General features: G+C 37.9%; 1 protein-coding gene across 3 annotated transcripts in view; it reads left to right on the top strand.

Moving 5' to 3' along the window:
- The window catches only part of LOC134537554 (neurobeachin-like protein 1), a 611,081-nt gene that overhangs the window by 23,367 nt on the left and 560,865 nt on the right, over nt 1-26,849 (top strand). For all 3 annotated transcript variants that reach the window (XM_063378120.1, XM_063378118.1, XM_063378119.1), the window contains 17 exons: nt 2,326-2,475; nt 4,877-5,098; nt 6,092-6,175; nt 7,247-7,378; nt 9,065-9,174; nt 11,676-11,862; nt 13,587-13,686; nt 14,391-14,526; nt 14,785-14,949; nt 15,789-15,876; nt 16,571-16,726; nt 18,538-18,724; nt 19,765-19,946; nt 22,608-22,797; nt 23,239-23,372; nt 25,326-25,491; nt 26,507-26,757. In XM_063378120.1, the coding sequence (XP_063234190.1) occupies nt 2,326-2,475; nt 4,877-5,098; nt 6,092-6,175; nt 7,247-7,378; nt 9,065-9,174; nt 11,676-11,862; nt 13,587-13,686; nt 14,391-14,526; nt 14,785-14,949; nt 15,789-15,876; nt 16,571-16,726; nt 18,538-18,724; nt 19,765-19,946; nt 22,608-22,797; nt 23,239-23,372; nt 25,326-25,491; nt 26,507-26,757 (2,640 nt within the window). The remainder of the gene's footprint in view (nt 1-2,325; nt 2,476-4,876; nt 5,099-6,091; nt 6,176-7,246; nt 7,379-9,064; nt 9,175-11,675; nt 11,863-13,586; nt 13,687-14,390; nt 14,527-14,784; nt 14,950-15,788; nt 15,877-16,570; nt 16,727-18,537; nt 18,725-19,764; nt 19,947-22,607; nt 22,798-23,238; nt 23,373-25,325; nt 25,492-26,506; nt 26,758-26,849) is intronic.

Here is a 26,849-nt window from a genome sequence, read left to right on the forward strand (position 1 = left end):
TTGAATACAATATATTTGAAGACGTATTTCATCCAAAATTCACCCTTCAAATTTTGTTGTCCAATTTATTGGATACAATATATTTGACAGTGTGACAGGGCCTTAATATCTCGTTAAAAAAATATTTTAAAGAGATAATGTGACTGAGGTGAAGTTAGCTTAAAGGCTCATCAGGTTGAGGTTTGTAACAGTAAATACACTTAATTCAAAATAAAACAAAATTGCCAATTACTAAACACAGCAAAAATTAACACATTCACTTTAAAGTATAGGAACAATTTTGATGAAATACAAGTGAAAGTGTCCATACAACAGCAGCTAGTTGGGTGAGAAAATAAGCGGGAATGAGAAGGGATATGCCTACTTGCAGATTTACATTTAATTATATGTTTTATCCTTACAAAACATACCTTTAAATATAGTTTTTGAAGAGCACTATAAATTGCACTACAAATTTCAGGTAAACATTTTGAGATGGTGTTGTGTGGAATACTTGTAGAGAACTTAAATGATTCCCCTGTCGCCAAAAATCTTAATGAACTGCCAGCCTCTGCTTTGCTGGTATAGACTGGCACAAATGAGTATCCTTCTTTGCAATGCGAGACTCCACAATTGAATGAAGAAGATCAAAACTTTCAGAATCCATTATTACATAGTTCGGAAATGAATCGGCATCTTCGTATCGAAGTTCGTGACAAAAAGGGGTAAAACACCATTTGTTTGCCGGGAAAGTATCCACTGTCTCGTCCACCATCTGCGTTTCCTTTTCTTAGATTTCTCTTCTAGTTTACTGAGACTTGCTACAATTGCAATTACAGCTACAGCTTTTGAAACACTTTGATGCTCTTAATGCAGGCATTGCAAACAACTGGAAAACGTAAATTTTAAACTGTGTATGATCACAATATACCTAAATTGGAATATAACCTACTTAAAAAAGCCCGTGTTCCTTGACCCAAAATTTGTTTTTGATTCTAAATACTGTCATTTACAGTTCTCTACAGAATGTTTGGTAAAACGAGCTCACTCAAAGAAAATTGATAGTGTGAAATGACTTCAAATATATTTTACATTGCTCGTCAAATAATATTGAATACAATATATTTGAAGAAGTATTTCATCCATAATCACCCTTCAAATTTTGTTGTCCAATTTATTGGATACAATATATTTGACAGTGTGACAGGGCCTTTACGTCGCAGAAGCTGCTGCCACATTTTCAAACGGAATTTCCCACTTTTTTTTTCTTATAGGAGATATTTTGTTCTTCTTATATGAACTTAACCGAGAGCATTAAAGCCCATAAAAAAAATACTCTGTGCGTTAATAAATAACGTACATATCAGCTTTCATTGCGATTTTTTTTTTTTTTTGTATTTTGGTGTCAGAATTGTCAAATTTTCGACGGTTACGGAGGAATTCGAAATCTCTGCTTCATCAAATCCGGAGTTCTAGGGTATATTGTTTAGATTTGGCTATAGTTATGATGCTTGCGAATGTAGAGGCTTGTGGAATGTGGTAAATAAGGTTGCATGCGAGCTGAACATAATTAACTTTTTTTTTATATTTGTGAAGTGAGAGAAATAATGCTACCAGTAAAAGCATAAATGCAACACTAACTGTGGTTTTACAATATTTGTGTTTTTACCTTACTATGACATGATTTTTTTTTTTGCTTTGGTGGATTGTGCAGTTTTCCAATAATTTTTATTGAGTCATTAGTTTTTCGATAGACTACTTTTTTTGTTCTTGTACTCTAAAGAGGAAGATTTTAAATATCTCTAACCGTTATAGGGTACGGGAGTTTCCCCCAATGTTCTAACGGTTTTTAACCAGTGCATAGAAGTTTGTGTCTCTGTTTGGGCGTGTGGATATGTGCTCGTCAGTACTGTAAAAAGATAATACATCTATGACGAGTTTACCTGTGCGTGTGGGGTGAAGGGGGGGGGGGACAGATGGTGATATCCCCCTCCCCCCCCCAAAAAAATCTTATCATTCCCACCAAAAAAAAACAAACAGCAGGCAAATAGATTCTATCTCCTTCTCCTCACCCCAACAAAATGAAATTTCGTTCCTCAATGTGACCGTTTTGTCTCAAAATGTAAAATTAATTTCAAAATGAATAATTACGAATGGTTTATTCCTAAACGGTAAACATTTCAATTGGTAGCACAGAAAAAATAATACTTTAACTATGGCACAACTTAAAGCCACGATGGTAGAACCAAAACCACCGCTTCTTCGCTGGTAGTGTTTGTAACTGCGAGCCGGTAAGCGAGGGAAGACCACGCGCAAGTGCTAACGGCGACATGTCCCTCGGTGCAGCACAACGCCCTGCGGGCCATCTGCCCCGCGACGGTGAACATAGTGATGGGCGTGATCTCGCACCCGGGCGCCGCCGACGAGGCGCGGCAGACGGCGGTGCAGTGCTTCGTGGTGATGGCGCGCGTGCTGAGCCGCTGCTCCGCGGACCAGGTGCGTCCCCGCTCTCCCCGCTCCCCCCGCTTCCCGGTTCACCCGTCTCCACCCCCCGTGCGTCCTTCCAGTGTCCCGTTCCCATCTCAGTGACACGACCCCAGCGCCACTCATTTCCATCCAGGAGAGATGTCACCTGTTCAAGTTGCATTTATTTTCCCCTTTCATAACTAAATTTGAGTTTTTTTGCTTTAATTTTTTGGTAATGAAAAAATTTGGTACTTCATATTTTAAGTGGTAAATTAAAAAAGGTTCTTGTATAGATTACCCCCCCCCCCCCCCATAGAAATTCATTGCAGAACTAAAACTCTGTACAGATGCCCAGTGCCGGTTCAGACCTCCCGTCTCCACCATCCGTGCGTCCTGTCAGTGCTCCATTCCCACCTCAATGACGACCCCGGCGTCACTCATTTCCATCCAGGAACTGCTCAGCTATTCAGGAGAGATGTCACCTGTTCAAAGTTCCATTTGTTTTTTCCTTTCATGACTAAAATTGAGTTTTTTTTGCAGTAATTTTTTGGTAATGAAAAATTTGGTACTTCATATTTTAAGTGGTAAATTAAAAAGGATCTCGTATAGAGACCCCCATAGAAATCCATTGCAGACTAAAACTCTGTACAGATGTCCAGTGCCTTGTACGTAAATGTAAAGTGACGCATGCCAGTGTAGATCTAGCACAGCTGTGGTTGTGTGGGGTCGTGTGATGAGGGATCCCTATAAATAAAAGTGAAGATGAATCCAAAGAGTGTGAGTTAAAGAAATTTTTGATTAGCTTTCTGTTTCTTAATTTTATTTTTAAAGATATTTTCTGGATAATGCATTTTTTAATATAAGATTGCCAACATCAATTGAACAATTTATAAAATAAATATATGGTTTACAACTGGAATCATTTCTTCACTGGACATGCACATCCAGATACCTTCCATTCAATGCTGCTTTCATTAATTTTGTTTTCTTTGAAATCATCTTTTTTTATATCTCAGGATTCTCGGGAGGAATATCACTACCTCTGGAATGTTAATTTAAATTATTTTGGAAGAATGTCATAAGGTCCCATAAGCTACAGTTTCTCAGACTATCCAGTAAAATGTTTATGTTGTAATTAAGAAGTTTTTTTTGAGTGTTTTATGTAATATTGTTTACATTATTGATACCTGTTATTTATGGTAAGAACATTTAATGCAGCAATGTAAATGTCTTTTTTATTTATACTTAGTATTTAATCTTATATTTTCTTAATTTTTCAAGAATAGTCATGTAGGGCGAGTTAAAATGTAATTGTGAATACTTTATTTAAGCACCAGCAATACCGAGTTAAAGGAAAAGACCTGAATTCGAGATGTTCTAAACAAAGTCGATTGACATCTAACAGTATTTTCCATTGCATAAGATGGGACTTCCATTCTTATTGTTATTAGTGTAACTATAATTTTTGCATTTCTAAAATAATTGTTGGTCGTACACGGTTCTCTTTGTAGACTGTAAAGCATGCAATGTTTAGAAAGACTGTGCTTGCTAGTGTTTGTGAATTAGTTCTCTCTGGTGGTCCTGGTAACTGATAGTAAAGTCAACAGCACAGCTCATGAGACAGTGTTACGGTTCACGTGTGTGTGCGGGCTGATCCGCCGAGCGCGGTGGCTTTACAGTAAAATTGTTCAGTGCATCCAGCATAAAAAAAAAGGAAAACCTGGAATAATCAAGAAATTTCATATTTCTGGAAAAATAAAGAAATAGTCACGGAAATGTAATTTAGGTTGGTCAGGGAATTAAAATGAAATGGTTGGACATAGTCTTGTGCTGTATTGCTAACGCATTAACTGTGTCATGTAAATTTATTTATGTTCAGCTTCTCTATGTTGCAATTATACTGGTATGCCAAGTATTTTTGAGTAAAGTTGTACGTTTTTGCCATGTGAGGTTGAGTGCAGTTTGTCATGGTACCTCGGAGTGTGATTTTTTTTTACTGTGTTAAATTTTCACAAAATTGAAGTATCCATAAGTACGTTGTGACTATGGCAGTTGTTACAAAGTAACGTGTAAAATTTACAATGGTTTTACTTATATGGCAATATTACTTTTTTTTGTCAGTGAAAAAATTATAAAAGATCTGGAGAAGTCAGGGAAAAAGTTAGGCAATTCTGTTTGTAGTTTTTGCTGGACACCCTGAATGTTAAACTTGCATTCAGGGGGACCTGGGTTTAAATCTTGGGGTATTCGTCCTGATTATAGTTTTACACATCTGCTGTGGTAATTGCTGAGACACTTCCTTACCGTTCAGCTGTGGCCAGTTCCTTTCCCAGTCTCCACGTATCGTGTAGTGTGTTTGTTCGTCTGTAGTGACCCTTGTTGATGAGACGTGTTACCAAACACTAAATAACTGTAACGTGTGCTGCTGCAGCGGCAGATAGAGGTGGGCACCATCCTGCAGTTCTACCAGGACTCGCTGGTGGAGGCGGTCTCGGGGGAGTGGCGGGAAGGCTCCGCCCAGGCGGTGGCCGGTGTGGTGGGCGCCCTGGGGCTGCTCCTGGCCGAGGGCTCGGCCGGCTGCCAGGACATCCGCGACGCCATGGTGGACGGCCAGCTGCTCGATACCGTCGTCACCGTGGTGGAGCAGAGCTCGGTGAGCCGTTCCTGTTCTCAGCACTCTCGCGCTTGTGATCACAGTCTCGTTCCGCACATCTCCGACAGCAGCGCGGCGAAAATTGTGGACGTGACAGACCTCCCGATCAGAAATATTTCCTATTTGCATCGCGTCCTCTACATGACATTTCTGATGTCCGTTCAGAATTTTATATTTTATAAAAAAATGTTTAAAATGTTGCATTGGATATTATGTTATTATTCTTGTATTTTAAAGGTTTTCTTAACTAAATTATTCTTTAAAATCTTTGAAATGTGTTTACGCGCAGTGAGTTTTACAATTAAATGCTAAACAAATTTTTCGTAAACTTATCAAAAATACCTGCAAGCGTTGGTGGCTGTGGTATGTTCGGTGTTAATTGGTTGTTGTGTAGGTTCACTTTAATACGATATTTTGCTGTCGTGCTGTGCCATTGTGATTTCCAGCATTACAGCGTGCGTGGGTTTGGGTTTCATCCCAGCCCTTTGACATGATTCATTATATGATCTCTGAGTCAGCCCACAAGCGGGGCATTTGAGCTGGACAGTTTCAGAGATGAGTTTTGATCCCGCGTGTACACCGTGCAGAAATAGCTTGTCACTGAAAATTCAGTTTGGGAAAGCTTAAAGGAACTACCTATCTCAATGCAATATGTTTTCATTAAATTTGTTGAAAAGAATTTTCATAGATACTTACTGGGATTTGAAAAAGTAAACTTGCTTGAGGCATGGCTTACAGGGTGTAAGTGTTGAGTGGAGCTGGCTGCCATGCTCGGACAGTTTTGTCTTTGTCTTCGTCTGGACGCACGTGTGAGAGAAGCTACCTGAATCGAACATGGGGGAGAGATGGGAAAACCCAGAAGTGCTTGCCACAGTGCTCACTGCTCTAGTTGCTACAACAAATCCAAATTTGAGTACAAATTATGCTTGTAATAATTTTATTTTCCTGTTGTTAGAAATCATTTTAATGTTAAAAACTGTTTGATGATTGCAGAGGTGTTCATCGGAGAGACAGATGCTTGCCACTACATGTGTCAAAACCATTACCTCAATTTTGAGTGGTTCATCTAGGGGAAAGGTAATAAATGTTTGCATATGCTTATAGACTTTATACTTTAAATGTGAATTAATTTTAGAATAGTCAGAGGAGACTTTGTAAATTTTTTTTAAAATTAGATCTTGTGTAATTGATTTTACCTGCAATTTTTGTTCTGTAAATGTAATTTATAGTCTTCTTTACAAGGATTTTAGAACTTATTGTAAGAAGTAAGGAGCCTTCTCAGCATTTGGATTGGTTTCAGGATACCATAGAAAACTAAGATGAGTATGGATCAGGACTTGAACCAGGTCCCAGTCTTTGTGGGGCCCTAGGCCATTTAATTTTATGGGGACATAATATTTTGAAGAAGGGACTAATTTTTTTGGAGAGGGGGGGAATTGACTTTGGAATAACCCCCAGGCCCCCTTCCCAAGAAAATTTGAAAAATATCTTCTTTCAAATTACATTTTTAAGCAAATCTGGGACTTCAGTTCAACTTTGGTTTTGCTAATTTATCTTAAAAAATTGTGATATAGTATAGGATAATAAACTATCCTCTGGTTAGTTTTACGAATTCTTATGATCAAATTCTGGTAAAATCGTGGCATTATAGAAGGCAATAAAATATTTGGAAGTTTTTCTAATTTGCTAATTTATCTTAAAAAATTGTGATATAATATAGGATAATAAATTATCCTCTAGTTAGTTTTATAAATTCTTATGATCAAATTCTGGTAAAATCGCGGCATTATAGGAGGCAATAAAATATTTGGAAGTATTTCTAATTCAATATTATGAATTCAAATAGGTATTGAGCAGCGTTTTAAATGATGCATACTGACAACAATTTAATTTTTTTCTTTTCCCATTAATGACTATTTTTTTTAACAGAACGATAGAAAAACAGGGGAAACAAAAAGGAAATCAGCCAGTGTGGGGCCCAATAGTAGCGAGGCCCTGACCTGCCAGGCCCTGGAGCCACCCCTAACCATTACTTAACCATTGGGTTACATCTCTTTGGTGGAAAATTATAAAAAGTTTCCTTAAAAAACTTCTGTGTTTGATTAATAAACTGAGAATGCATTTTATAAGAGATTCTCTGTGTCGTAGGAGAGGATGGCAAAGACTGATGCATACGAGAGACTGTTTGTCGCCCTGAAGACTCTGGGCGCGCCCTCCAGGGACCTGTTGACCGCTGTCCTCAGTTTGGCGACGGAGGACGATGAAAGCCATACGTTGCAGGTGCGTCAAAACGCTGCTACCGGTGTGTTCGTGCGTACAGTGGACGGCTATGTGAAGTAAACTTTTTCAGGGGAAAGATAATTTAAAAATAAAACTGTAATTTCCCTTGTGTCATGCTCATATATGTTCCAAACTCAGCTGTGATCGTGGTGCGTGTTGTATGTTGTTTTTCATATTACCTGACTTGAGAGAGTAGTTAACAAATCTCTCTGCAGTAGGTTTGTTCAATGCAAGCAAAACGGTGAAACGTTTGCTTGCCATTTTGTGGCAGTAGCTGAAAGCTTTATCTGCAGCATAAAATTACATTAAATTACTAACTCGTGTTTGTATGCATCAATTTTTTTAAAAGTACCTCAAGTATATATTAACCCAAACTATCTTACGGAAAATGTAAACAACATTTATAATTTATGTTACCTTTTGTGCCAGTAGCTCAAAGCTTTATCGGCAGCAGAAAAATCACATTATGTAACTTACTAATTTGAGTTTATATGTATCAATTTGTTTGCAAGTAAAAATGTAGAAGTCCATTTACATTTTCATTTCCATTTATGTTATCCCACATTCTCTTGGTGACATTGCTGTCCGACTTAATCCAGTCAAGTGAAAACTATAGACTTCTGTAGCTACGAAACGGGAGGCTTTTACCATACCCTGAAAACATTTAAAATATACATTAAATATATAAAGCAGTAGAGTCATAGCATTGTACGATACCTGGGGTGTGATGGAAAAATTCAGTCTGAAGTTAAATTTATGTTTGTATGTATCTTTTAATACAAAATTATGCATTATCATGAAATATAACTCATAATATATGACATAGTAAAGTAAGAGGCCCCATATGATTTAAAGTTACATGCATTTTACAATTACATACTCTTAAAAAAAAAAAACTAATAAAATACTACAGTCTTTGAATAGTATGTAAGGTGCAGATTAACAAATGTTAGCCAGTTCCCAGTTCTTGCCTGAGTTTAATATGGTGAACCATTCACTCCAAGAAGTTTTGATCACGCTCGTTGCTTCCACGCTTGTTGCCAACATCAATGATTATTATAATTAAATAAATTTAACAGGCATTATTAAAGGACACTGTTCAAGTGGGGTACATACAGATGCTTAATGCCCTAGCCTGCCGCTTGAATGTAGATTACTGTCAAACTGTAGAAGGAGGTCAGTCAAGGAACATTTACTTGGTTTATCTGTAATCATATTAGTAGCTGGTTTGCTGTACTGCAAACCATGGAATCACCACCAGGCAGTCGTTATTTTCCTCTGTAGTTACCGTTACCAAGCAGAAGCACTCAACATCTTGCAACCCTCACTGAATCCTTCTTTGCACTGCACAAACATTATAAGTGGTGCTGTGATCCACTAGACTCAATCATCACTGTCAGCACAGTTATGCCATCCAGCTATCTCATTCTCTGCCGTGACCATTAAACTGTAGAAAACTCTTGGCTGGAGCCACCAATCAACTTACAGTTTGGTTTACCTTGTTCATTTGTCCTTGGCAGTAAATTCTTGGAGTTCGTGGTCAGTAGAAGACTGGTACTGGTCTTCGCGTCTCCTACTCGAGAGCAGGTCAAGTAGTTTCCAAGCTTGCGCGTATCCTCCACGGTGTGTGCTCGGTGCAGGATGTGTACTAAAGAAGTGTTGATGGACGTCTGTGTTTGTGCGTAGATAGCAGAGGTGTTGCTGCCGCTGTCGCACTGGTTGGTCGACTTGGAGGCGGAGGACCAGGCGTGGCTGGCCGCGTCCCTGTTTCGCCTCTGCACCACCAACCTTCCCAGGTGCGACGCCTTAGAGCTCTCCGATTGAAGTTTGTGCAGTTTCTGTGGCTTTGCTAGTGAAGTCTGGAATGTCAGTGGGACAAAGGCATTTGTTAAAGGCACACACAGAATATGTAGTGCTTCAATAGAACTCACATTATTAAAATATTTCTCATTACATTCAAGTGGTGTCTGTTTACAAAAAGATTTTGAGAATGTATTGAAGTCAAAATGGGAGTTCTGTGTCTGAGTTTAGGTTCTAAACAGTATATTGTTGGATTGAAGATGGCTTAAACTGTTATTTTCAGAAAACCGGCAAAGGGCCTTGGCTGGTGATAGATAGATGACAGAATAGAGTGAGAGTAAAGGGACAGAAAGACGTAAATACAGTGGTGGGTGTTAATTTCAATACAAAATACACCTGCCTCCCTCTGGTTAGCCTTCAAGGTTTGCCCTAAAGTGCCCTAAACTGGTCCTACACAAGACTGGCGATAATTGTCGGCGGCAGCATCTGGAGGTGGTTTCCGAGTGTTAGGCATCTGGCAGTGTCGGTAGGTGGTGTGGGTGAGCACAGCAGGGTGTTGTGGGAACACTAGGCGTTTACAGCCAGAGAGTGCCCTTTTAAACCGTTATGGTCAGGAGGGTGGTGTACGTGAGTATGGTGAGCTGCGGCTGAAGAGGGATGAAAGGCTTCGGCAGTGGTCAACGCCCCTCGGGTAGGCTCGGCTCACCCCTCTTTCCAAGGCTCTGAAGGGGCGGGTTGCCAGCCTCCAGGCACTGGCAAGGTTCCAAGCGGATGTAGGGCGCTACGGTGGGGGAACTTTTGCCGATTCCCTTTGTTACTGGCGTGGGCATGCAACAAGTCTCATAGTGGCCCTACATAATGCGAAGACTGCACACCATTTAAGAGCCTTACACTTAAGAGGCAATATGGATACTGCATTAGCTGTTCCTGCTAGCTATGCACTTATCATTCCACCTCACTAACAGCTCTGACACAAATACACCCTTAGATAGGCAGACCTCTTAACGATGAGTCTCTTCCCAGTCGGTTAATGGTACTTAAACACAAATATGTATATATGTGTTTAAATGTGTATATGTGTATGCACATAACCACATACCGTATTTACTCGTGTATAGCGCGCCCTCGTGTATAGCGCGCACCACGATTTTTGCAACAAATTCCAAAGAAAAAAAAATTGAAATTTTTTTTCCCATAAGTAAATTTTACTAACATTTTGTGGTACCTGATTATTTAAATTAATGTGTGGTGATGCGTCAGGAAAATACTTAAACTCTGCTGTGTAGACGGAAGATAATGAAGCGCTGTATCGTCACAACTGGCACATGGGAGGGAGGGAGGGAGGCGTGCCGCGCTACGTTGCTAAGCTGGCGCGGAGAACTAGATGACTCACCGGTCGCTGCTGAGACGAGGAATGGAGGAAGCGAAGAAATTGGACAGGGGGGTGGGGAAACTTTTTTTACTAGCTTCTGAGCTGGCTTTCTGTAAAGGGGGGAGGTCTAAAAATAAACAAGAGACCATGATGTGCGAGCTTGCGCGCACACGTGTGTGTGTGCTGTGAGCGTGTGTGTGCGAGAGACCAGGTTGTGTGTGTGTGTGTGAGAGAGAGGCCTTGTTGCTTGTGCGTATGTGTGGGGGCTGGCCAGAAACGTCACCCGTCACCCGGCAGTTAACGACTTCCACTCTTCCCCGCCCCCCCGCCCCCCCCCCACACTTTTTTTTTACGTGTATAGCGCGCATCCTTATTTTTTTCCTTTACTTGAGGGGAAAAAAGGGCGCGCTATACACGAGTATATACGGTATATACACATATACACACAATTCACTTATAAGTGCATATATGCATATATTTATGCATTTATACATGTATTCACATATGCGCATATACACATTTGTTACAGCAAATCACTGTTGAATGCCCACACTGCAGTCAAGTGGCACTGAAGAGAATTCGTTATCGTGTAGGCAGGCATAAAGGTGGGTCTACACTGTATAACAAAACAAGTTATAAAATGTTATATTACAAAGTTATACAACATGTTACAAAATGAAAAGAATGAAAATTATATTACAAGTTATACAACAAAGTTATATAACTTGTTATGAAAACGTGAAGAAAAATGTTATATAACACCATGTTTTATAGCAAAATAAGTGTTATAAAACAAGTTATATGTTTCCCATGCAGTGTCGGTAAAGATCAAAGGAAGTTAAATAACTTGTTGTATAGCATGTTGGCCGTTTGTCCACACTAGTATACATATTTAAAAACATGTAACATGTTATGAAACAAGTTGTATTACTTGTTATATAACTTATTATTTAACTTGTTATGTAACATGTTATGAAACAAGATGTATAACTTGTTGTATAACATGTTACAAATATAACATGTTTTTGTTATATAGTGTAGACCCACCTTAAGGCTAAGTGAAGTGGTTGGCGTAACCTGTGACTTCATGTGCTCGCCGCTGAGCTGGCGTGTGCGTGTCCCCAGCAAGGCGCTGGCGTGCCGGAAGGGCATGGTGCACACGCTGTGCGAGGTGCTGTCGGAGCACTCCCGCTTGTCCCAGAAGACGGCCGCAGAGCTGGTGAAACTGCTGGAGGCTCTCGTCTCGCATTCCGTCTCCCCGTTCGAGCTGAAGCAAATTTTCCTTTTGCTGCGGGAGGACGGGAAAGAAACGGTAAATGTTTGGTTTAATATTTGTCTACAAAGTAACAACCAGGTGGCTTTGTTAAAAATAACATATCTAGACAGCTAGTTTTTGTAAAACAATTTTTATTGTTAATAGTTATACAATGAATTGCAATAAAACCGATTTGCTACCACAAAAAAAAGTCAATACAACACATAGCACCAAAATACAAGTTCATACACCATTTAGTACCAAAATGTAATCAAAAAATTAAATTGAAGTCAATCGGCAATCAACAAAGTTTAACGCAAATTACAAAAATTTATTTTTATCATGGTAAATTCATTAAATTTAATTTATTTAGCATGAATTTTGTACCAGAATTTATGAACAAATGGATAGGTAAAAGATAAATATTATATTGTTCGATAAACATTTCTTACACTAGTAACACATTTTTACATAAATGACAGTACATGTTTCAAACACACAAAAATTTGCAAATTTATTTTTATTTTCTGAATAGTTCAGTTCTATGCATGCTTATTACTAATGATTTTACTGTATAAGTGCATCAGGTGGCAATCAAAATAAGAATATTTTGGTAAAATAAATATTCAGAAAGATAAGTTTTCCATATTTGTTTAAAAATACAATTCTTTTTTAAAAAATAAATTAAGGCAATATATAAAAATTAAAACAATTGCACCAAATCTAAAAATAAAACCATAAAATCTTGTCCTTATTAATAGTTTACAACTAAGATTGATGCTTGAACACTGCTCAAATGACAGCTTACCTTGCAGTTGTACCATTATGTAAAAAATTTTAATAGTTGTGCATAATGTATTCAATGTTCATTTTAAATTTTACATTCAAAAAAACTTTTATTGACTTCTGAAAATGTGGGTATTTGTGATCTTCCACAAATAACAGTATTATTTAGCACTAGGAGGCTATTTTCTGTATTTAATATCCAAAGTGTTCATTTCAATTCAATCATGGTAGAATGAAAATATATAGTATATTTTCCAGCGAAAGAGAAAGGATGCCCCTTAAATTAATGTGTCATGTGTTTTTTTTTTGGGGAGGGGGGGGGGGGGGGAGAGAAAAAAAAGTGGCCACTTACCCCTGGTAGTGTTTCAGCACTAGCAGGTGTGACGCACATGGTCATTGGTCCCTGGTTGGAGTTCCACACATTCAAAAGCAATTATTTTTAATTGAACGAGAAAGCATTCATAATTTCAAAAATTCGCGAGAGTAATGGTACGAAAGAAAACATGACGAACTAGAAACAGCTGAGTAAATACTGAAGTGAAGAGGAAGCACAGAATTGAGTGTAAGAAATACTGCTACCAATAAATACTACTAGCATTAAAGTGCTAGCAATAAAAAAAACTAAAGGATTATAAATTTGAACGAGAGATTACTATAAAATTTTATGAACAAAAAATGCATGAGGTTAAATCATTACTTTTATCTGCCAAAAGTTTGGACTGCCAAAATAAATTAAAACTTACAATAAAAATATAATATGTATGTATTATTAATTAGAGAAGTATTTTACTTAGAAATAATGACCAAAATATTTTGGCCTGACTCTTAACCACGAAAGAAGTGTCAATTTACAGTATTAACACTGATACAAATTTTTATGTATTGAAACTATCATTTTAATGAGAGCCTGAAAGTAAGATAATACTGTTAACTCTGGCATTTTGGGAAGAGGGTTTTTCTCTTTAATTCACTAACAATATTTGTCGGTGTTGCAGTTTCCATACAGAGTCCAGCTGGTTCGTGCTATTTCCACAGTCGCAAGGAAAGAAGATTGTTTCGAATGTAGTTGCTATTTTGATATCCAGAAGAATACAGGTAGAATATTTCGCTCAGTTTTGAATTTTGTCAAAACACTAACAAAATGATGTTGCATCATACTTGATGTGGTTATCTATGCTTTATACTTTTAGTAAGCACTTATGTTATAAATAGTATTGTCACGTTTTCTAAGAAATGGTGTTAAACAATCTTCAAATATATGTATACATTTTTCTCATCTTCATATACGAGCCATATTTTTATATTATTTCATTAGTCCATAAGTCCATACTTATGCATGTGAGATGACCTACCAACCAAGAATTATTCGTGGGTGATTATCTTCCTTCAATATTCCTGAACCTGGAGTATAAACAGAGTAACATGAAGTAAGAATAAAGCTAGATATCAGCACCATTTTGATAATTTAATTTTCTTGTCATTTCTATTATTTAATGGTTTGTCCTGCAAATGTTATCATGATAGCTCTTCTTGCATTTGTCATTTGTTTGAGAATTTAATCATCAAATACTTACAAAACAGTTTTTGCGAGCTGTTAAACGTCACGCAAGTGGTCACAATAACGAACTTTTGTGTGACTTTTGACTACTATTTGATAACATTTAATAAAGTTCTAGTGATAAAATGTGCAGTAGGCTTTTGTGATAAATTTACGGCCCAGCCCTCAATGAACAAGACGGTGTGTGAGATGGAGCCTCGAGTGTGATCTACTGTATGTCTGTGTGTATGTGTGTGGACAGACGGCATCAGCGTGCCGGGCATCAGGAAGTGGCCCGGGGCCGGCTACGGCTTCAGCTTCCACTGCTGGGTACGTCTGGACAGCCTGGCCACGCCCACCTCCTCCAGTCCCACCAACTACAGGCGGCAGCTGTTCAAGTGAGTTGGCTAACACACGTTCCAGGCGTTTAGACTTATACAGTAGAACTAGCGAGATACTGAAACTGATTTATAGGTCCACTGGGCCCTTGGGTTCTCACAATGGTCGTGACATATTTCAGCCAATTTGGAATGAACATATATTAAAAACCAGTTCATCCCTGGTTAAAACCGTGAACTCCCAGAGGAGCAAGTTTGGCGTGGTGGCTGAGCGGCTTGCTGCACAGGGGGTGTGTGTGCGTGTGTGTGTGTCGCCAGCCTTCTGACGAACGGCGGCACGGGACTGCAGGCGTTCCTGAAGGCGGACGGCACGCTCGTGGTGGGCATGAACACGCGCAAGGAGTTCCTCGCGGCCTCCGTGCCGGACTACCCGCTGCTGGACGGCCAGTGGCACTGCGTCAGCGTGTGTCACATCGCCGCCAGGTTAGCAGTAGCCTCCCAGTTAGTTAGGCATTTGCAAATATTTGAAGTCTCGAATAACAAATTTATAGTTTATTATTCGTATTTGATTCGACTTGGAATACTAGCACTTTGATATAACAAATATTCAATTGGTTTAGGGATATTTGACATAGCGTACCTTGTGAGCTTGTATACCAACCTTCACTAGTGAGGTTAAGTCATTTGAGTGCGATATAATAATACCTATTTTAAATAGTGCAATGGGAGTTCATGAGCGTTACTCAGAAGTTTTAACGTGCAACAAGTATTCAAAGTTACTGTCAGTAGTAGAAAAAGTAGCGTGGATGATTCAGCATAAATTCTTGTAACATATAAAAAATGATACATAACATTAATTCATTGAAAGAGTTCACTATCACAATTTTCACAGGATTTTTTTCATCAATTGGTAGGTAAACTATTGCAACTTCTTCTGTAGACATAAAGAAAAATTTACAATTCTATAAAATGTGATTATCAAGTTAATATATTAACAAAGCGTAAATGTTTTCATAAAATAATATGCTAACTGTTGCACATAAACTAACATAACTAATATTAAAAATTTAATATAGAAATTTTAACTGGTTCTTGAAAATAAATTGTGCCTGATTTTAAGTGAGATTCGTTCTTAGTATTGAGGTTTATTTAACTGTTGTAAATATAAACTTTGTTACTAAATAAATAACCATACCACATAAACTATATTTCTCATTCTGTAATTTGTATTTAGTTTAAGAAATATGCATTTTTTTCTCTCATAATTTTAAGTACTTTTAAGTATTATTAGGGTGCTATAATTTTTGATTTGTTTCTACTAGGAGGCCGTTTGGTCAAAACCAGATAATCATTTACATCGATGGAGTGCAGCGAATGGGAGCCAGCATCAAGTCACCTTCTATGACTGACGTGAGTTCACATGAGTTGTATCAGTCATGAGTCTGCTGCAAAATAGAACAAGGAAATTTACTGCACTTGCCTGATTGCCTTAACTAGTTTATTTTTTGCAACTGTTTAGATGCAGTGGGAGTTCTGTGTGTTGTTTCTTCATTTTTACTTTCTCACATTCCAATCAATTACATTAGTTCCTGATAACATATGAAACTTTAATTCTTAATTTCATACCTTTGCCTCTGATTTAGTGTTAGCTCCATATAAACTACATACTTCACTACTTTACAGTTGTCATTTATGGATTTGTATTTCATGTATTTGTATGAGATTATTTGTCCTGTCAAAATGTTACAGTTAGCCTATTTTCTTTCATATAATTGTAAGTATATTCTTTTGTTACCATTCAGCTAGACATTTTTTTATAAACTTATTGGGCATTTTATATGCATTCCCAAAACTTCTGAAGTTTTTAAAGTTTGCTTTAAGTCTACTCACTAGGGAGGAATAATTAATAGTTTCATGTGGGTGACTACAAATGTGATTTACAGGTAAACAGAATTTTATGTCTGAAAGTTCCCGAATCTGTGTGCCATGTCGAGTCTCGTATTCATGAGAGCAGTATTATTGTTGTCGTATGCATGACATTGTAGAGGGTTCTGTAAAATTCATTAAATATGCAGCTTTGTTCAAATGGTGTTTTTGGGGACAGCCGTTCACGTTTTGCTCTGTGGGGTCTGCGCTGCCTCGGACGTTCAACGGCTCCAACGTGTCTGCCAGCGACGGCAGGAAGCTGAGCAGTGGCGAGCGGGGCTTGTTCCCGGGGGTGGTCATGGACCGAGGGCTTCTCCCCAGCTTCATCAACCAGGTGTGCTACTGTGTCTGTCTCTGGTAGTGTCTGTTTGGTGCGATGTTCCCTTTTTTAAAATTCAATATGAGGAGTTCTATGAAAAGAAAATCCTGGTTTGAGAAAATTAGCTATAAAGATTTTGGACTTTGCATGCTTTTATATATATATATATATATATATATTGTAAAATGTGGAATTTCATTAAAAAATTTTAAATTGGGGTTGAAATTTCATAATTTTGTTTTATAAAGACTATAAGCATGCAAAGTCCAAAATCTTTATAGCTAATTTTCTCAAACCAGGATTTACACACACACATACACATATGTGACGTGCCTACATGTTTGTGGTGCCTACTTTATAGGCAGTGCCCTCCTCCTGTATAGTCCTTTATATTGTTGTAGCGCTCTGTGTGTGTGTGTGTGTGTGTGTGTGTGTGTGTGTGTGTGTGTGTGTGTGTGTGTGTGTGTGTGTGTGTGTGTGTGTGTGTGTGTGTGTGTGTGTGTGTGTGTGTGTGTGTGTGTGTGTGTGTGTGTGTGTGTGTGTGTGTGTGTGTGTGTGTGTGTGTGTGTGTGTGTGTGTGTGTGTGTGTGTGTGTGTGTGTGTGTGTGTGTGTGTGTGTGTGTGTGTGTGTGTGTGTGTGTGTGTGTGTGTGTGTGTGTGTGTGTGTGTGTGTGTGTGTGTGTGTGTGTGTGTGTGTGTGTGTGTGTGTGTGTGTGTGTGTGTGTGTGTGTGTGTGTGTGTGTGTGTGTGTGTGTGTGTGTGTGTGTGTGTGTGTGTGTGTGTGTGTGTGTGTGTGTGTGTGTGTGTGTGTGTGTGTGTGTGTGTGTGTGTGTGTGTGTGTGTGTGTGTGTGTGTGTGTGTGTGTGTGTGTGTGTGTGTGTGTGTGTGTGTGTGTGTGTGTGTGTGTGTGTGTGTGTGTGTGTGTGTGTGTGTGTGTGTGTGTGTGTGTGTGTGTGTGTGTGTGTGTGTGTGTGTGTGTGTGTGTGTGTGTGTGTGTGTGTGTGTGTGTGTGTGTGTGTGTGTGTGTGTGTGTGTGTGTGTGTGTGTGTATATATATATATGTAGGCACGTCACACAAGGCAGGCACTACATCCATGCAGGCAACACCCACTCTGAAACCTACCAAATGATGAAACAGACACTACATGTTAAAGTCATGACTAGAACAAGCACAAAATAACACATAAGCACAAAATACATAAACGATTAGATGAAAATGATAAGGAATAATTATGATAATAATAATAATAATAATAATAATAATAATAAAATTTAATGAATGTTCAGATTTAAAATTATTTATCAAATTAAGTGCCAAGAAAATGCATACATTTATGTATCCTGTTTGTTAAATTTGGAAATAAATGTATTAAAATATGTCATTTTTATTACTGAGATTACATAATGATTATTAGATTGTTAGTGACGGTAACTTACAACGACACAGACTTGACATAATGGAAATGGAATCGGCCACAGTCTATAGCAAGGAACAGCCACAGCTTTTGCCTGGAGCGATTTTCGGAAAGGGAAACTGCGGAAATCATAAATGGCTGCACCGGGATTTGAACCCAGGTTCTCTGGAATGTGAGTCCTGTCTTGTGGAACCATGTGTGGATTTAATAATCCGAGTTATTAGATATGTAGGGAAGTAAGAAAATTTTAAAAATTATAAAACATACTTGTAAGATTTGGTTTAATTATCTAAATTTTACTACTGTTGGGGTTCAAAACGGCAACGTCTCAATTTCGAGAGAAGACTGGAAATTCTTCTCTCGTGTGAGAGGGTAGTTTGCTGGGGGTGTGAGAGTTACGTGGGGCGGCAGGTGCCGAACTACTTCACTCTGCCGCTGCGCTCGTCCGTGCCGCTGGACCCCAGCATCAAGAGCTTCCCGGCCGGGATGCAGGACACGGTGTGGGGCACGCCGACCAGCCTGCGCGGCCAGGTGGCCCTGGTGTGTCTCTTCCATGAGGCGCTCACCAGCCAGCAGGCCAAGATCCTCTACGAGGGCGGTGAGTCCGGCCGTCGGCCCATCGCCAAGTTCAGCTACCGAAAAAAAACCAAAAAATACCGTAAACTTGTAAATATGCTTCTTTTGAGCGGCAATGTCACCATCAGAGCATAACAAAAATGTAACACTAAGAGCAGGGCCGGCGCTTCCATGCAGGCGAACCAGGCGACCGCCCAGGGCGCCGAGTAGCCGGGGGCGGCGCAGCACGACACATGACAGCTGATATAACACGTTGAACGATTATTGAAACTAGATGAAAATTGGATTTTTGTAACAGTTTGGAATGTGTTTATATTGATATAAGTAATTATTTAAAGTCCATGGTGACCTGTTTATGATTTGTAATAAGTAAAAAAGTAAAAAAAAAAACACAAGCCTGTTTACATTTGATTGTTGACAAGTGTTGTTAAGTGATGTATTTTGAGGCAAGGAAATTTTTTTTTTGTGTTGTCCGGTGGGTAGGAGGGTAGGGGGAATTAAGTATTTTCGCCTAGGGCGCCAATTTACCTTGCACCGGCCCTGACTAAGAGGGCAACAAAAAGTGCAACGTTCAGGAGTGGGACACTTGATTGAATGTTTGCATTATAGTACACTTGCATATGTAGGCACTAGCATACATATTATGCTTTTCTATCCTGGCACACGCACATACTTGATCCCTTACATACTTGCTCACTCCCATACTTCATTCTTACTGCATTCTTATAATGCTATTTATGAAGTTGCACTTCTAACATACATGGTAGCCACACACCCGTGTGTTTTTTTTTATTTAAAAAAATTAATTCTATTGTGTGTAATATTTCTTCAAAACTTAAATTTATTTATTTTTTCTCTAATATTATTATTTTTCCCAACAACTCTGGACATAATCTATTCTGATATGAAACAGGAATTTGTGAGAAAGAGAATCTGTCTGACCCACCGCTGGTTATATAACTACTGTGTTATTTCAAGTGCGTGTATGGGCATCGGTTGATTTCAGAAGTGTTGAGAGACGATCGTGAGGACGTTCCGTTTGTACTGTGTCGTGTGCACCAGGTCCTAACTGCGAGCTGCTGTTCTCCGCGGAGGAGCACGCGGAGTACGCGGAGCTGAACAGCAAGCTGGTGTTCTGCTTCTCGCCGCTGGCCTTCTGGGACACCACCTGCATCGACCTGGCCCCGGGGAACAAGTACGACGGCTGCGTGGTTGCTTCCCACTGCCACACCACCACCATCAAGGTGACTGCGCTCTGGAGTCGCTCCCGTTGCTCCCATTGCTGTGATACTGTTGCTTTTTTAGAGATTATCTAAGGTTTTCATTAAGGTAGGCAAAGCTTTGAAAATACAGAATGGAGTAAAATTTTTTAAATATTTAACTTTGTTTCGGGCTTTGAAACAAAACAATTTAATTTTTAGGTAGTTTAATCTACTGGTAATTAAGTTACAAATAACTTCTGTGGTGTATGCATCATGTGTGCTTTAGGTAGGGGTGTGCGAATATTCGTAAACACGAATAGTTGCGAATAGTAACTGACGAACTATTCGCATTCGTAAGTCGAATAGAAAAATTTAAAATTGCGAATACCGTATGCCCGAATATAAGGCGACCTGCAGTTTCAGGAGGCCAAACAAATGTAAAAATAATTTTGGTAGAAATCAATGTGAAAATTCATTAGACATACATTTTGTGTTGATAAATCCTTTTTGCATTTATGTATACCGCATTTAACTTTCCGTTTCACAGCTACGTATTACTATTTAGTAGTGTGTTAAACGTAACAAAGCAAACAAAGAATGCAGCTTGCCGGAACAAAACAAGTGGCTAGCTGCCATGGTGAATCATACGGCCATGAATAACTTCGGTGACGTGACCGCGAATATTTTTCCATATTACTCTCTGACAGAGAGTCTCTGTCTTATGAATTTTAAAGAATAATCTAAGATAATTATGTTGTTTGAGAGGTTTTTACATAAATAAAGAGTGGATTACTGTGAAATTATTAAAATAGCTTTTGAAGCAACGTACCAAATTCCTGTAAATATGGCGTCTTCGTGCGTGTTCGGCAATGTTCGTTTTACAACAAAAAAATATTGTGGAAAGACAGTTGGCAGCCATGAATTTCCAAACATTACTTCCGAAATGTTTTGTAAACGTAAACAATCGTTCTGAAAATAGCTGTGATATTTTAGTACAAAATTTCCGTTAAAAATCTGAAATTAAATTAACGTAAATGTTAACACGCGATTGTACACAAAGTACAAATATGATATGTGTAATAAAATGTTTCCATTTTGAGATGCTTCAACATTCATATTTTACTTAAGAACAAATATTTTAATTTTCAACGTTAAACAATTGTGAATTACTGCAATATTGGGTGGATTTATCGTTTTCCCCGTGTGAGCTAACGAAGTTTTTGTTAATATAAAAATCGTGAACATTTTGTTTAAAAATGTTTCTACTGTAGCTTTCAGCTTGGAACTAATGTTTGCGGTGCTGACGTCTTGGGTGCGAAAATAAGGCGACTTCCAATTTTCTCATTTCTCGTTTATGTAAAAATGGTCGCCTTATATTCGGACCAATATTTGCATCAAATATAAAATAGATAACAATTATTAAATATTATTATATATGAAATAAAAATTCATGTCCTCAATAACTCTTAAAAATACTAAGTGAACTTTTTTTTTTGTGGTTTCATTCACAGAAAATATCTTGTATAAACTAAATATATAAAAACCCGCCATTGTTCAGTGTAGTAACATAATATATATATATTACAACTATTCGACTTCGAAACTATTCGCATTCTATTCGAAAATTTTACTATTCGATTCGAAATTATTCGACCATCAAAATCCACTATTCGCACACCCCTAGCTTTAGGAAACGTAAAATTATTTTGTCTGAGGACTCTTACACACAGGCAAATTTCTGTCACAGCGACTGTTTCGACGCTGCTACTTGCAACAGAAATGGAGCAGGTTGTGTCTTTTAAGTTGCAATGTTAAAAACGTCACTCGTATGCACACATCAATTACAAAGCATTGGTTTCATTATGAACGACTTTTTTAGTAGCAGCGACAGAATGTAGCCATTGTTGGTTTTGCCAGTGACGTGAGTGCTAGTTTTTATCATGGAAGTAACTGACAAAGAGTAGCTTGCCGCCTCTATTCTCTTCGTGGCTAAGGGTTAGGTAAAAGTATTAAAAAATGCAATAGATGAAAGGGAAACAAGGGTATAAAAAATAGCAGTCTTTCCTTTGTCTTTTTGTTAGGTATTTGGAGGGGTAGTAAAATTTTGGGGTGGGTTCATTTGCATCCACAGAACCCAAGTCAAGACAGATATGTGGTGTGATCCTAACGGTGAAAATTTAGAGTTTTATGCCCAAAATTAAAGGTGCTCGTAGATGTATTATACAGATAGCAAAGAACATGTTAATGTGGTCTTGATTGTAGCAATTCTTGTAGGGGCTATATTATTTAGTTGGTACTTGGCTTTGAAGATCTGTTTAGGATGACTGTGTCCGTGGCAGCAGTAAGTGTGACTAAGTTTTGGTTGCACTCTTAGTTTTATTTTGGGTTTTAAATCAGCTGCACCAACAAAGGAAGGACTTTCCTTTCAAGGATTGTTTTTCATAAGTGTTTAGATTAACATTTATATGGCTATATGTGTATATGAATATGAATACTATTAGTGTATATTTGCAGCCTTCCAAGGAGGTATTTAGAGCTGATAGCTAGATGCCCATTTGTTATCTGTGATTTGTCCACTTGACATCATCACAGCAGATGTCAAGAGTGTCATTAAAATATTTTACATTTTAAATTTGAAATTCTACCATTCAGACTCATCCTGTTATGCTACAGTGGTCTAAAGTCATTGTTTTTTGTTTCCAGAAAGCGATAAATGGAATCGGAGGCGTTCATGTGCTGTTCCCAATTTTGGAAAACGCTTCAAAGACTGAAGACACGGTGGACCTAAGCTTTGTGTCCCCAGCGATAGAGAACGAATGCAAGCTTCTGGAAGGTCGCGAAGGCTCCGTAGACTCTGATGAGTGGGAGATACTCCCATCTAGCTCGTATTCAGGTGCGCTTGGTTTATGTTAGTCTTCTGCCAAACCTGATTTTTTATTAATATCAAAGTTCTAATCAAAATTCAAATTATTCATAAATGCAGAATATTTTTTGAATCGAATTTAAACACACATTGAAACCTTTTTTCTATACTTTATACAGGAGTCTATCAAGTAATCTATACGTAATGTATAATTATTATATATTAATTTAATCATTAATTAAATGTGTTTATAAAGCAAGGGAATGTTGATACATTATACAAAGTCAAATACCTAAATGGTTGGCTGTGTTATTCAACAGAAATTCAAGTTTTGATATGTTCCGGCCATCTGATGCTTGAAAGACCAAGTGGATTGCATGAGTATTGGATTATTTAAAATGATTTGGCAATCTCAAAACAACATTATGAAAGCTCCAGTGGAGTTTGAAGAATCGTTTTGTTTTCTCTCAGACTGGAAGCTGGAGCAGAATCCGGTGTCTGGCTTCCTCAGCCTGCTGAAGAACATCGTAGCGGGCAGCTCCGTCAACCAGGAGCAGCTGATGAAGAGGAAAGGACTGGCGATAATCGGAGTTCTTCTGTCCAGGGTACGTACAACCTGTACCAATCTTTAGTCCTTCTCAAGTTTTTTTTTTCTCTCTTGGACTGTGTAGATTATATCCTTAGTATTAGGTTTCTGCAAATACTGTTTTTGTTACTTGAATCGAATTTCGAATCAAATATCTAATGTTTTTGAAATAAAATTTTAACATGTAGTGAAATATTTTTTACACACTTCACAGGAGTTTCAAGAAAAGAATGTTCCAAAAACAGTAAAATGAAAAGAAAAAAAGAGAAATACCGTATTAACCCGAAAATTTTGTGACTCTGAATATAATGCGACCCCAAACTTTTTGATTATGAGTTTATGAAAAATACTTTATGGGGTAAAAAATTACAATTCAAAAACACAGAAATTTAAAATAATTTAAATAATTTATATAAACCAAGATTGTGAAGATTGCTATATGGAAATTCAGTTATGACGAGTGAATTTGGAAATTACCAATTTTAAGTTTTGCAGTAATCAATGGAGCTTACAAGTTGCTTAATCTTTATCTATTTTTCACATTTTTTTTGTAATTTTTTCCCAATAGTTCCAGCTACTGCCACTGAGTTTTTAGTCCTTCCTAATAAATTTGATTGAATTTTAATTTTAATCTTTAGAGGTATTGAAATAATACAGATTGAACTTCGTTAAATAGATTCCATTGGATTATATTTGAAGTCATTGTCCGTAATCACTGAATTTATTTGAATTCTATTCTTGTAAAGTGAATCATACGTAAGTTGTACTAAAATAATGCTCTACGAATTTAATTGGAAGTTACTAAACTTTATGACCAAAATAAGATGTTCATATGTCACAAAATCTATTGAAAATATAGTTAAATTTTAATAGTTTAACTGGATATTAATTTTATACTTTATTTATTTTAAAGAATTACATTTAAGTGATTTGGGTTATATTAGATTTGGATTCTGTTATATTTCATAAATGAACTTGGATTTCTATGTTTTTTTTTATAAATATTTCTGTCTTCCACACACTTTACTTCCCATCACATCTAAGGGCATTATTTCATGTTTCTTGCAGGTTCCACTTCACAAACGCAGTTCCCATACATTATTTTTTTAGTGCTAAACAAGTTATCCAGGGGTTGCTTTAGCATATCTCATTTTTCTCTCTTTTCAATTCTCTGTTACCACTGGCCTTGTTTTGGTGTGATCTGTTACCGGATATACCTACACCATAAGCTGCCAAATTTTTAAACACAACTTAATGACATACTAATGATAATATTTTTTTATGTATCTGAAACATTGTAGTTTTGTAAAAGAAAATTTGGAAATAAATTTTCTTGTTGTAGGTATTTCATGAAGGTCATCATCTGATAATATAAAATTTTAATTTTAATGCGACCTAACATAAAGAAAGGTGCCATCTTGGTTTCAACTGTTTTTGTTGACCAATTTTTTTTTATTTTATGTAATTTGATATTAAATTTTTTAAACTCTGTTTGAGCATAGCACATACGTATTCAATGGCATGCCTTTTTTTATTAGTATAGTGAAAAACTGCTACAAATAGTTTCTTTCATGAAATAATCTATAATTGGTGTTTAGCATTGAATAGTTATTATTATTATTATTATTTTAGAATGTCTAAAACTAATAATACTGTCGATAGACACAATTGTATCGTGTTAGAAAAAATCAACAAATACTACAGTTGTAAAAAAACAATAAAACTTGTTACAGTTAATTATGGTATACAAAGCAATATTTCAACATTTATTTTTTATTTTTTTTATTTTTGATTTGTAACATGCTACACCAACAGCGCAAGGCTCCAACGGTGGGCACAACATGTAAGACAAGTAAAAAAACAAATACAGTAACAGAACAAAAATAGAAGCTGTGACAGTAGTGGGCGCCCCTGTGCGCTGCAGAGTCAGAGCGAGACGCGATGCGGTGAGTACACACGCCCGTGTGCGCAGGCCAAGCCACACCTGATAGACGTGAACGTGCTGATGGCAGCACAGCTGCTCGTGGAGATGAGCCGAGACGCCGCTACGCCCAACCCGGCGCTGCTGCGCTCCTTGTACCAGCACGTCCTCTTCAACTTCAGCATCTGGGCACGCAGCCAGTTCCACATCATCATCGGTGCGTGCCCGGGCGGGCCTCAGTTCACCCTCGTGACACCGCCGTCACCGCGGTCCTTCGCGCAGACGGACAAAACGTTCATTCCCACTTGTTTCCCCACGGCATTTCTCGAACTCGTGGGTAGGGCTGCCTGCGAAGCTTCCACCAAGCAAATCACTTCAAAGCTCTTTTTAATATTCGATTTGACTTCGCCAGGAAATATGCGATTTATTTTATTTGAAGCTTCGCATCTGATTTAAAGCTTCACGTTTGTGGTGAAGCTCAGCTCTGCTTTTTATGAATGCTCAAAATTAATTTCATGCATGGTTTTTTTTTATGATTTATTGAATGGTTTTAAATACAGGGTCGAAATGATTTTGTAATGAGTACAAATATTTCAAATGTGTAAATGTTATTTTTTTTTTCCTTCATTCCATTATTTTGTAAATGAAGTATAATACAGAGATACAGATACAGAAAACAATATTCACATTTTGATTTGACTTTGCAAATAATCTAAACATTCATTTTGATATCAGTTTCGCTTTGAAATGCTGGTATTCACACAGGCGTACATGTAGGTACCATACACATTCTCTCCTGGTGAGGATAATCATTTTCATTTAGTATTTTCTTTCAAATTCATGCTAAAATTCACTTTGAAATTTTATATTTATATTGGTGGTATTAATAATTTAATTTCATGAATGGTATGTTGTGAGGTAAAGTTTGAATGTTCTCTTCCATTATCTGGTATAACTTAAAATTTATGGGCATAGAGTTTGAATGCAAGTAGTTTTATAGAAGTTTATGATCTCCAAAGTTCCATCACCACAAACAGTGTTATATTTTGTTTTCTGGTTTCCAAAAGTGTATAAAATTATTATATTACTCTAAAAGGGATGGTTAAGATGCATAAATGTGTCATTGAGGTGGTTTCTGAACTAGCTAACTCTCTGCCATCAGAGCCCATGCAAGAGGTTTGTTATGATTTTGCGTTCACACGGTGACATTGCGCTCCCTTCGTGGTTTGCAGGACACGTGCAGTACATTTCGACTGTGATCAGGGATGACCGGAAGTTCTTCCGCAAGCGGTACGGGGTTCAGTTCCTGCTGGACGTCATCCGGCAGCACTACGCCGGCTCGGAGGTGCTCACGCCGGAGGACACCGCGACGATACGCGTCTCGCTGCTGGCCCTCGTCAGGTACTACCTGCAGAAGGAGCTCAGCGTCAAGGACGTGTCCGCTGTCCTCAGCTTCCTGAGCTGCGTCAAGAAGGAGGTCCTGGTGAGCAATTTTTTTGACGTGACAACGTCTAATAAATCGATCAACGCCGGCTGCACGCACAAAAAAGTGTCCCGTTACGCTGTGTCCCGTTA

This window comes from Bacillus rossius, chromosome 12, assembly GCF_032445375.1.
Source record: "Bacillus rossius redtenbacheri isolate Brsri chromosome 12, Brsri_v3, whole genome shotgun sequence".
In the NCBI taxonomy this organism is placed as follows: domain Eukaryota; kingdom Metazoa; phylum Arthropoda; class Insecta; order Phasmatodea; family Bacillidae; genus Bacillus; species Bacillus rossius.